At 37.0% G+C, this 13030-nt stretch overlaps 1 protein-coding gene across 1 annotated transcript in view; it reads left to right on the top strand.

The window, feature by feature from the left end:
- The first annotated feature begins 5568 nt into the window (after window positions 1–5568).
- The window catches only part of LOC127969538 (myoferlin), a 31996-nt gene continuing 24534 nt past the window's right edge, over window positions 5569–13030 (top strand). Inside the window, exons 1-3 of the mRNA XM_052571578.1 lie at window positions 5569–5766; window positions 5864–5919; window positions 6126–6217. Of these exons, the coding sequence (XP_052427538.1) occupies window positions 5679–5766; window positions 5864–5919; window positions 6126–6217 (236 nt within the window). The 5' untranslated portion in view covers window positions 5569–5678. The remainder of the gene's footprint in view (window positions 5767–5863; window positions 5920–6125; window positions 6218–13030) is intronic.

The following is a 13030-nucleotide window of genomic DNA, read 5'->3' as shown; positions in this document are numbered from 1 at the left end:
TGCACTCCTGTTAATTTTAATTTTACATATTTAAATGTATATGACATGTACTTATAATGTCTGGAGTGCTTACTTAATTCCATTAAAATTCCTTATTTGTATCCCAGTATCCCTTATATGTTTCAATGTAAAGAGCACAGTGATCATAGTTCTCTCAAATAATTGTAACCAGGCTGTTATGTAATAATCATGATAGGTATGGCTGAGCACAAATGGGATATAAACTAATTTACAGCTCGTTATAGGTTTCCAACTCTGATGATGTGCTGGCCTCACACCAGTTTCCTGGATAACTGTCTAAAGGACTGTATGCTCCCCAACCCTGAGCTGCTCCGCATCTTCTCCAAGCTCATGTCTGTCTGTGTTATGTTCACCAAGTGCATGTAGGTAAAAATACACAAATTATTGAGAAATCCCTGCTTTTATATATGGTTGGTACCAGGCGCGTAGCCAGTAATGGGCCAGGGCGGCACTGGCCCGCCCACATTACTCAGTGGCCCGCCCAGGCAAGTTTGATTAAAATACATTTTTAGTTTATTTTTATTATTCAAATGTATTTAAGAAAATATATTAATATAAACCTGATTTATTGTTGACTGGTGTGTGTGTGTGTGTTTAATTTGTTTTCCGAATAAAATGGAATTGTTGAAGCAAGTTGTAGAAAGCGTCCCTCCTGAACCTAGGCCTAATTGGTTGCTATGGTTGCTAGGGCGACAGGAAGACTCTCTGAGCGGCGGGCTCTGGCGGCCTTTAGCCAATGTATTAACATCGCCATAATAATGGCTAAACAAGTTTCTTTAATGTTTTATTTAAATTTAAATAAAAAGAGTTGAGGAAGAAGACACGCCACTGCCTTCATCTGTCGAGTCCACCCAGCCCAGCTCTTCAGACTCATTAACCCACAAGAAGGCTAGTCAGGCGCCGGTGGCGGCCGCCGCGTGCTCCCTGGCGGCAGTGCCAGTGCTCTCTCCCGGTCAGCCTGACGCGGGTTTACCCGCCGATCTAACTGCAATAGATGAACCACCTTCACAACCCAATCTGAAAGTATTTCTACATTGTTTAAATGAGTTGCTATTTTTTTGGCACAAAAGTTTAATTTCCACCATTGCATTGTATATGGTTGATTTAACAGAAATTAGGGAGCGTGTTGTTATTTATTTCAAACCATGCTCTGCTGAGTTTTCATTATTTTAATTTCTTTTACTTTTAGCCTATATTTTCGGGTGAACTGTCTGCACTGCTGAGTAACTTGAATGAAATAGACAGGTTATTGTCTATGCTGGTGGTTTGTCCAGCCTTTATTGAGCTCTGTTGGTTGAACATGATGATTAGACAGTGTTTTGTTATTGCCTTTGCCGAATATTGCAAAATAAAGGTGTAACTGTTTTTGCAGTTTTTCTATTCTTTTTTCCACTCTCTAAGGTTATTTAAGTCATATTTTTTCTAGGAAAAACTATAGGCCCACCCACTTTTTTAATGGCCCGCCCAAAATACAATTTCTGCCTACGCCACTGGTTGGTACGATTAAAAATTTTTTTTTGAAGTCTGTTATGATCACTTAGGATGCATTTATTTGATCAAAAATACAGTAAAACGGTATACAGTACTAACCCCCCCCCCCCCACCATACAAAAGATTATACTGACTCCAAGCCTTTGAATGGTATAGTGTATAATGTCACAAAAGCTTTTTATTTAAGATAAAAGCAGATCTTTGGATTTTTCAAAGAATCCTGAAAAGAATGACTCAACTGTTTTAAATATTGATGATAATAATAATGAACTACAAATCAGCATATTAGAATGATTTCTGAAGGATCATGTGACACTGAAGACTGGCATAATGATGCTGAAAATTTAGCTTTGATCACAGGAATAAATTAAATTTTTTAAATATATTCAAATAGAAAGTGATTATTTTAAATAGTACAAATATTCACAATATTATTGCTTTTGCTGGATTTTGGATAAAATAAATGCAGGCTTGGTGAGCAGAAGATGTTGTGTTGTGAAATGTACAAATTTGCTATTATTTCATAATGAAGCTTTACTATTCTGTCATGCTCATACTGAAGTGTTTATTTGGATTGTTTTGCAAGCGGTTCACTCATAGCATGGCACGACACTATGGAAGGTTCTTCAGCCTCCGCTGACCAGACAGAAGAGGCAGAGAAAAAAAGACTGGCCTCTAAAATGAGCCATTGGCATTGAATAAATTATTTGACAATACGAAAACTAAAAACACACTTTAAAAACAGGCTGTGTATTGTAATCACTGTCACCATAATAATAAAAAAAATATATATATATCTTTATAATTGAACATTTAAAATAAATAATAATCATATTTTATCTGACTATCAGCAAGTTTGACAGTGACTTCAGCATATTATTGCTGGATCTTTTGGATAAGCTCAGCATTTACAGTACCAGTGACTGTGAACACAGCATGATCAGCATGATCTACAAGCGAGTTGTGAAAAGAAGCTTTTGGTACAATTTCCCTCTGCATGTATTTGTGTTTACTGATTTAACCTGGCCTGAGCATTAATAACAGAAATGTGTAGCGCAAGCATTTGAAATCTCTTACATTTGAAAAGCTTATGCAACTCTCATTAAAATTCAGTCTGCTCAACAGAGGTGCTATGAATAATGAGATTTCTTTTTATAGGCTGGACTTCAATGGCTTCTACACAGAGAGATCGGAGAGAATGGCTATCGAGAGAAGCCAGAAAACTGCTGCATAACATCATCCATTCTAAAATTCAGTTTTTTTTAAAGTGTTCAGTGTGCTGATTTGTCCTTTATTTTTATTTTTTATGAAAATATGTCGTAATATTCCATGGTGCTGTAACATAAAGCACTTAAAGTCTTGTTTGATAATTTTCTCCTATCTTTTGGAAATGTATTTAATGGTCTTGTACAGTTTTAATGAATTCAACCTGACTGAAAACCCAATATAATGTAAAAAATGTAGCTTTATTAACTTATTCTAAACACAACTGTATTACTTTGACGAACTTATTTTCAATGCAAGAGAAGACTGATCGCTAATGTGCTCATGGTATTTGCTTTATCCAAAGATCTCCACTATGTGCTTGAATGTGTCTGACAGTCCAAACTAAGCCTGACTTGAGCAATATATTTTCTACATTTTAGAGACTATATTAACATCTGTTTTTGGTCCACTAACAAAACAGTTTCAAATGCTACATGTGGTGTTTAATTCCTCGGCCCAGTTGGTCAAAACATTTATCTGTGGCCAGTTACATAAAAGGCTTAAACTACTCTTAAATAGTTATATATTGGTAGAATTGTCTGATTGCTTCTTCTGTCTTCGTTATGGATAAGAGCATCTGCTAAATGACTAAATTTAATAAAAATATAACTTAAAGCCAAAAAGCAATTCTGATCACCCTTTGGTTAAATGCTAGTCGGTCAAACTAGCCCTGAAGGCGCAGTCTTAACATAGTGGCTATGTTTTATATAACTGGACCCAAGATTCCCACATTCTGCAAGCCAGGATCTATATTACCTTTGTGACTTTTTTTTTTTCAAAGCAATTTTTGTTTTGGACCACTATAATCCAGATATAGACTTCTTGAGACCAAATCCAGATTATTAGTGCTCTAAATGGCACTAGACATCCCAATTTAGGCTGTTCGCTATATAAAGAAATACAGGTTGTCAGCATGTACAGTGGTGGCCAAAATTATTAGAACACTAGTATCTTCACCAGTTTAAAAATGGTTTTAAACCAATCATTTCTATGTTTTGCTGTAGTTTGTTGGTAGGAAATATCAGTTTACATTTCTCAACATTATTTTTTCCATTAATTTAACCCTTAACGGTCACTCACGTTTTTGAAGATAGACCTGAATGTGCATGATACAAATCCTCATTTTTACAAAAAACATTTTGTAACATGCTATTGATGTACCATTTACATGGTAATGCAATGTCTGATTTTAAAATGGGTTTTAAATGATGAATTTTTAGATTTTAAGTTTTCAGTTGATATATAATTTCTGATGATGTCTAAAATGTAATAGAGAAAAAGGCAACGAAGAAGTCTTTTTTTTTTAAACAAAGGTCAAAACTCCTGTTATAATGTAAATTTTTGAGGGTGCACTCTTGTCATAAATTAATCTATTACTTTTCCTGCATAATTTTAAACAAAAAACATTGGTAAACTATATTTTTGGGAGTCTTAGACCTTTCCAACGATATATAGTTTGTCAAGATTAGATTATATTTGATTGTAATATAGTGAAGTAAACGTAGGCGTCCTGTATTCGGGACGGGGTAACAGTTAAGGGGTTAAATAATCCAGTGAGACTTTTGTTTGCACAAGGAGTTTGCCAACAGCCAGTGCTACCGAGATCTGATCTGAAAATCTTCCAGTCTGTCTGGAATGACATGAAAAAACAGAACAAACGAAGACAGACCGTGGCAACGGTCTTTGCCAGGGCTGGATCCAGACTGAAGCTTGTGTAAATCCTAGTTACACAAACAGAGAAACAGAGACATAATTAGCATAGCTGCTGTTCCAACCAAGAAAGAATGATTTGTTCAACCCCCAAAATAATCATTCAAAAGTGTTCAATAATTTCAACGCATTTAAAGATAAAGTTATATTAAGCACATTATTTTCAAACACATCTAAAATAATATCAAATCTTTTTTTTTTTCTTTTTTTTTTTTGGTGAGAGTTGATGTGAGAATTCTGCATCTTGATTACGCAATGACATCATAACAACTTTAAGCAACGAATAGACCCCCCTTTAGCAAATTTCTCTGAAACTTAGTTGGCAAAGGCAACACTGCTCCCAAAGAGTGTGGATTCTCTCACTTTCTGCAGAATGATGCCTAATTGTTAAACCAGGAGTAGGCAAGTTTGGTCCTAGAGAGCCCCAGTCCTGTAGAATTCAGCTCCAACCCTGAAAACCCCCTCACCTGTCTGTAACCTGAAGACACCATGAGCTTGTTCAGGTGTGTTTGATCAGGGCTGAAGCTGAACTCTGCAGGACTGCGGCTCTTTAGGACCGAACTTACCTAAACCATCATTACAGAAGACTTCATTAAATCCTCATAACAGGGGTGTCCCACCGTGCTCCTGGAGAGCTATCATCCTGCATATTTCAGCTCCAACGCCAATCAAACCCATCAGAACTAGCTAATCAAGGTGTTCAGGGTTGCTTGATAATTACAGACAGGTGTGCTGGAGCAAGGTTGGAACTGAAGTCTGCAGGACGGTAGCTCTCCAGGAGCAGGGTCGGACACCCCTGCTTTACAATACATGCCTTTACTCGACTTTGAAAGGATTTGTGATTCGCGCGACATACCGTTAGGTGGCGCTTGTGCCTCAGCTCTTAAACTTTAAAATGTGATCAGTAACTTAGGTGCATTTGGTTCAGCATGCAAAAGGAATAATCTCAAATAAAATAATAAACGATCAATCAAACGTTTTATTTAAATGTACCATTTAAAACAAATACTGTGAGAATCACATCCGCAATTAGGCTACAAGTGAGCTGAACAGGTAGGCAGTCTGAAGTAAGTCCACACCCTTCACAAACTCTCCCGAATGGATGAGGGCACTGCAATGAGCACGCAGTTTCACAGACAGACGCACATCACTATGAAAGTGCACTAAATGAAACCCTGTTTTTTTCTGTCATGTTGCGCGTGGCAGTCGAGTCTGCGGCAGGTCTGCCCAAAAAGAAATTGGGCAGCCCAGACCCCTTCGCATCTGTGTTGTTTAAAGGTAAGAACTCCTCGTGTTTCCTATTTAGCCATTAGACCGTACAATAACGGCACCGACTATTAATTTGGTCAATCTGACGTGTTTCTAATCATTTTAGACGAAAAGAAGAAAACCAAGCACGTTAGCAGTGAATTGAACCCAGTGTGGAATGAGGTCTGTTGAGTTTTTATACACTTGAACGCTAATTAAATTGAGAAGGGTTCACTGTGTATGTAAACGGCGAATGCACATGCTGTTTATTTAATAATGTTATAATTAACCGAGCATATTACTTCTTGCATAGGCCTATTAATCTTCTGCATAGTGCATTTCTGCAGTTTCTCAGCGAGTTTAAGTTTGAATGCTGTTTTCCCTTTTAGACGCTTGAGTTTGATTTAAAAGGTGTTCCTCTTGATTATTCCTCCTACATTGACGTGATTGTCAAAGACTACGAAACTCTTGGCAAAGACAAGTAAGTGTTTTTCAAATGCTCATCAGTCATTTGAGTCATATCCTCAATATTAGCAACCAGTGTAAGACAAACCGTGTGATGTTGAACTTTTGTTTCCACCCTAATCAAATACAAGCTGTGTGACTAGAGAAGTTTAGGGCATACCTGATTTAAAAGTTTTGACCTCCTGTATTTAAGAGGTGCATTCCTCTCAAAAGTCATTTTGCAGGGTTGCAGTTAATTTAAAGGTACAATTTGTAAGATATTTGCAGTAAAATATTCAAAAACCACTAGGCTAGTGTTATATATTTTGTCCAGCTGATAACTAACAATATCTCTAATGTTTTCAACTAAAGAAAATTCCCATTTTAATTAGTGACACGGGGCAGTGCAGTCGCCTGTCAGTGACGTAGTTACCCTTTGTTACCGCCTTTACTGACGTAGAAACCACATGACAACAGTAGCTGTGTCTCATTTAGAAGGCCACGTCCTCTGGAGGTTGAATCCTCTCTAGGATGCGTATATGGAGTGTCCTTAACCCTGGGATTAAATGAGGCGGCCGTCGTAGGATGGACGGAAAAGGAAACCGGAAGTTTTACATTGCTATGCCAACACATAGCATCGTTTCGCTCTCACACTTGTTAAAGAAAAAAATATTTGAAAAGAAAAATGTTTTTACTTGTTTTATTTTATTCAGAGTTTGAGGAGCTAAACACTTGTAATAATGTTTACACACTTGTAATTCAACTTTTTTTTAAAAATGAAGAACTTTAAAATACTTACATTTAAACACCACATCTCCGCTTGTGTGTAGATCTGCCGCCGCCATTTTTTCAAATAAACAACGGTTATTTATGGTGATGCAAAGAATTGTGGGTTATCGGCAGCATTGAAGGATACACCTCATGTATCCTTCGAAATTCCTGTGAAAAAAGATCGCAGTCGACGGTCTCATTCGGAGTGTGCTACTTGCTTTTCTGAAATGAGACAACCTCGATGACGTATGCAGCCTTTGAATGCGACCTTCGGAGGGTGCAGACTTCTAAATAAGACACAGCTAATGTTGTGGACAAATGCGGAAGTAGTTTCGCAACAAACTTCAACTAGAAAGAGATTGCCGATCTTGCTTGTGTTTTACTCGACAGTTGAATTGTTTTGATTCGTATCTTTACAGAAAACATATGATATTATAATGATCAACAAGATTAGTATTATGGGGTATACACGCCAAATGCGGGGCATCGCATCTCTAGACCCGCGCGAGGACGCGTCTGATCCATAGTCTGATCGCGTCTTTGCATTGACTTTGTATGTAATCTACTCGCGCAAAGCGTTGAACTCGCGTTAAATCCTTGATTTATCTTTTCGTCTGATTGATGGCCGTCAGCGGTTGGGTAGAAGACAACAAATCCCATCATTCCACGCTCCTCCTTAGCGTCATCAAACCACGCGATTGTTATTGTTACTGCCCTCTCCTACAACCTGTACCTTTAAATGCAGACAGAATTCAATAAAGTTTTGCATCAGCTCATACCCTTAGTTGGTTGACTGATTCATTGATTCACATCCGTCTTCATGCATTTCAAAGGCAATAGTAAACCATGTTAATCTTGGTTCAACACTGTAATTCCCTACAGCTCACACACCCTCACAACCTTGTTCAGACCTGCTCTACAATGCCATGAGGGGTGGGACGGAGGCGTTTGGTTCACAGTACTGGATGAATAATTGATTGTTAGTTACTGGTCTGAAATGCAGTTGTTGCATAAAGACATCAATTGAAAGAAACAGAGGGGTCTTAGAGGGCTATAAATTTCACGCAGTGTCAGTTATTCCAGATTTTTTTTCTGTGAGAACAGCATTGGATGAAATCCAATGGAAAACACAAAGATGCACATAACTCCTGCTGAAACTTACATTCATGCAATTACATGATGCATATTGTTTTGTTGATGTCACATGGCTGTTTTAGGGTCTACCAAAAATGTTTCTGAAGGGTTTTTTTCTAAGCATATAAAACCACACCTTCATACTTCTTATGTAAAATACTTTCATCAATTAATGTAGTCATTGTATTAATAGTTACATTGTCCAAAATGGATGTTACACTTAAGGGCAGTTAATAATTCACCCAAAGTATAATTTGCCCAAAAATGGAAATTGTCATGTTTTACTCAACCTCAGGTTGTTCCAAACCTGAATGAGTTTTGTCTTCTGCATGAATTCGAGTAGATATTTAGAAAAATGTTGGTAACCAGTCAGTTGCTGGTAGCCATTGACTTCAGAGGTCCCATATTGTCAAAGTTGAGATTTCCTGGCTTTTTTCAGGATAACTGAGGTCTAGGGGTTATTTATCTACCATATACATTTCAAAACCGTCAGTCCACAGTAAAATGCACACAGTCTGCTTAAAGTAGCTGTGATTTTTCACAAAACGTTGTGACTTCCGGAAAAAGTTGACGAACGAACTGCACAATCACCTTCTTCAGTCACCACCCTGAGCACCGTCCACTGTCCCACTCTCCTTCTGTCAAACCCCTAGACAACATAGCGTCTGTGTCATTGCTGAGCATTGAGCAATAACAGCACTGAAACTTGTCGAAAACCATGAAACCAGATTGGCCCACCTGTAACGTTACACTCTCACTCAACGGATGGATGATCTGACAGGATTGTTACTATGAGGTGGATCACATCTATTAGTGTATAGTAAAGACAAACTCATCATGTCTATCAGTCATGTCATGTTGAAGATGTACATAATTTTAAATTCAGCAGGCAACTTCTTTTTAAAGCTACATTATTGTTCCAGCCACAATAAATCACAACATGTTGTTTTACACGCATGCACAGACATTTTTTCATACATGACATTGTGAGATGCAAGAAACATAAGGCAAGAAATCTGTTGACTCGTCCATAACAACAAAAGACAATACTTTATTGAACATTTTAAATAAGTGTGCGATGCAAACACTAGCATTTTTGATGATCGTTGCTTGTTTTATTGTGTTTAACCATAGCTGTCATCGGTTTGTCTGGCAGTGGCAGCAGATATGCAATCAAATTTCTAATCTGAGGCTGTATTACATCGATTCTGGCAACCAACATCACAACAAGATTGTATTTTAAGCTCCTTTAATAGCTGAAACTGTACCGGGATTGAATGCCACTTCCAGTTTCCCCTTTGTTTTGCTGCCTCCCAGCTAGCGCTGTGACATCGGCTGACCTTAGTTACCTGTGATTGGCCTGGCTGTCCAACAGGCTAATCCAAAAAGAGGGCTCATGAATATGAATTAGACAGGCTAAAATGGTACTGTTCTTAGCAGACCAACTGAGAAAGGAGCGGTTAAGATGGTTTTTGGTAATTATACCGCTATATATATATATATATATATATATATATGTATGTATATGTTGGGCTGTGACCGTTCCTTATCTCTTAAGAACACCATTATACTGATTGTTACTGTTTACCTGTTGGGGTGTTGAAAGCACACTAGTTATGTTGTTGTACAATAGCATGCAATTAGTTAATATGGGGTAATTAGAGTAAAAAAAACAAACCGATATTGCTAATATTTTGTCTATATGAGTGGGATGTAAAGTGTCTCCCTGTGTGTTTACTGACTCTGAAAGGGCTGGTCTAGCAAATTTCTTTCTCATTCAAATCACAATATCTTGGGCAGCTCATATCTAAATCTTTATCCTTTTTACAAACCTGAATTGTGATTTTTATTTTGTTACTATCTAGGTTTAACATTTTAATTTCAGGTTTATTTCAAGTTTGGTTTAGTTTAGATTTTATTTCCACTTAGTATTTTTAGTAAATTGTCAGGGTTTGTCATGTAATATTTGTATTTAATTATATTTTGTCTTTATTTTAATAAAACAGTCAATGATAGGTTATGACTGTCTAAGAATGTAGCCCCTGGATGTTGATCCAGCAACAGACTTGGCAAAATGTTGTGTGCATATTTATTTTGGAACAAAAGTAATATTGTTGCATTTCAAATCAATTCTATTTGAGAGTCTGGCAAATGAAGAGCATCACGGCACTGATCTAATACAACGACTGCTTCCCGCTAGCCCAGAATATTAGTGAACTGCACATTCAGAGTTTAATTCCCCATGAGATAAATGAGTGTCTGTGCTAAAGAACAGAGAGGCTGAGTTGTTTAAACAATGTCTGTTACCTAGAGGTTAGTAAACATTAATCATACTTGGAATCACCTCAGGTTAAGGATTTCAGAAGTAACATTCCATAAAGGAAATGGAATGAGGCGAAATGTAGTAGGGTGTGGTTACCTTTTGCTTCAATTGCTTTGGCATGTTTGTTTGAATCTTGTATCATCAGGTTTTGAATATTAGGTTGGAGACTATACTGGGAATTTTGCGCAATGCAAATGTTGTTTTTATTTTATTTTCATATGATGCTTTGATAAAAGCACTTTTAGCTTAGCTTAGCATAGATCATTGAATCTGATTAGAATGTTAGCATCTCGCTCAAAAATGACCAAAGGGTTTAGATATTTTTCCTATTTAAAACTTGACTTCTGTAGTTACATCATGTACTAAGAAGTTGCGATTTTCTTGGCCGATATGGCTAGGAACTATACTCTTATTCCAGCTTAAAGGGGGGGTGAAATGCTATTTCATGCATACTGAGTTTTTTACACTGTTAAAGAGTTGGATTCCCATGCTAAACATGGACAAAGTTTCAAAAATTAAGTTGTACGTTTGAAGGAGTATTTCTGTTCCAAAAATACTCCTTCAGGTTTGTCACAAGTTTCGGAAAGTTTTTTTCGAGTATGGCTCTGTGTGACGTTAGATGGAGCGGAATTTCCTTATATGGGTCCTAAGGGCACTTCTGCCGGAAGAGCGCACGCTCCCGTATAGCGAGGCTGAGCACAGACATTTCACTGATCAGAGCGAGAGCGTCGCGAAAAGTCACAAAAGAAGTTTGTTTTTGGTTGCCAGGGCAAGACAACCCTGCACAGATTACCAAAAAAAAACAGCATTAAGGGACCAGTGGATGGAGTTTATTTTTACAGAGCATCAACGGAGTTGTGCACGTGTTTTTGTTTGTTCCCTGCATTTGGAAGATGCTTGTTTTACAAACAAGGCCCAGTTTGACGACGGATTTGCGTATCGTTTATTTCTTAAGGATGATGCAATCCCAGTGAAAAAGGGTTACGATCGTGTGTTGGAACCGCAGGCGGTGAGTAAAACTGCTTAAAATATCTCTGCCTCCTTGTTAGTGCGTCCCGTCCCATGCCAGAGACCCGGGTTCGAGCCCCGCTCAGAGCGAGTCGTTGCTGCTGCTGCTCTCGTTCAGTTTCAGCCTCGGGATCTGATTCTGGATCATAAATAAACGGCTGAATCTGACTGTAAGCCATGGTTTGTTTTGGATGATGGTTTTTCTCTCATGGTAATGTCACAGCTTCCACATGCTCTCAACGCAAAAGCCTACTGCCGCTCGTGATTCTTTAGCTCCGCCCACACGTCACGCCTCCAGCCGGTCGTGTTTTTCCGGGAAAAATCGGTACAGACTATCTTTCTCTTATGAATATAATAAAACTAAAGACTTTTTGGAGTTATGAAGGATGCAGTACTACTCTATAGGTACTCAAGATTAACAGGTTATTGAGTGAAAACGAGCATTTCATCCCCCCTTTAATTATCAAAGGAACTTTGCTGCTGTACCATGGATGCAGCAGGCGTAGTGATATTAAGCAGCGCCTGAAAATAGTCCCCAGGAACTCTGCTATTGGTGTAGCTACACAAATTAGCTGGGGACTAAAATGACAGAGTTGTATTTACATTTTTTTTTTTTTTTTTTTGTGAACTATCCCTTTGAGTTCTTATTTAAGAGCTCTTACAATAAAATTTCAAGTAACACAAACAGAGCAAATGCATTTGTACCTTTTTTTTTTTTTTTGAAAATCAATGACATGAATGCTGCATATAATTAAATACAGTAAATTACTACAAGGTAAAAGGAAAAATGAGTTTAGATGCAAATTCTTCATTAAACAATTATGTAAATGATCACCAAAGGTACATGCATTTGCTTCTCTTGCACTGATACAGTTTAAGATTTTGGGCTTTTTGGCTTAGCGTAATGTGAAGAAAACATCCAAACTACTTTATTGCACACTACTCCTCTATTTACCTCAGTAGATTTCCATTACAATACATATCTTTAAAGCCCTGTTTTCTCTAAAGGCATTTTCCACAGGGCCAGAAATCTCAAATTCGGTAGCACTTACATAGAACAAACTTTCTGATTGTATCTATATTCCGAAGGTTTTAACAGAGGGATTTGATCATATGACTTGCCTGATTTTATAATTATTTTTTTGTCTGGGCATTTTCTTATTTCCATCTTTTGACAGTACTTTCCTAACCTTAACCTAGCTATAAAAAAAAATATTTATGCGAGTTTTTGCATTGAATTAAACATTTGTATTAAATTGTTTTACCAGCCTAATTTTAAGTCTTAATTTTTTTTTATTTATATATATTTTTTTTAAGAAATTTTAGGCTTTTTATTTATTCATTTTTATTATTATTATTATTATTATTATTATTATTATTATTATTATTATTTTAAATAATAGTTACTCATGCACGATTAACTATAAGACCAGGAACATGAATTATGAAAATAGGGTCAGGTATTTTTCCCTGACTGTTTTTAAATGCAAATAAAAAGTACACAGCATTTGAAACATTATATGAGACAGATCTGTGATGCTTTACTGAAACGTGGTACAGTTAGCCTTCTTGATTTTCCACAGGACTTTGTTTTAATTATATGCATTTTGTTTT

The sequence above is a fragment of the Carassius gibelio genome, chromosome B12, assembly GCF_023724105.1.
Source record: "Carassius gibelio isolate Cgi1373 ecotype wild population from Czech Republic chromosome B12, carGib1.2-hapl.c, whole genome shotgun sequence".
NCBI classification, from domain to species: domain Eukaryota; kingdom Metazoa; phylum Chordata; class Actinopteri; order Cypriniformes; family Cyprinidae; genus Carassius; species Carassius gibelio.
This window is presented reverse-complemented; position numbering and strand designations above follow the sequence as displayed.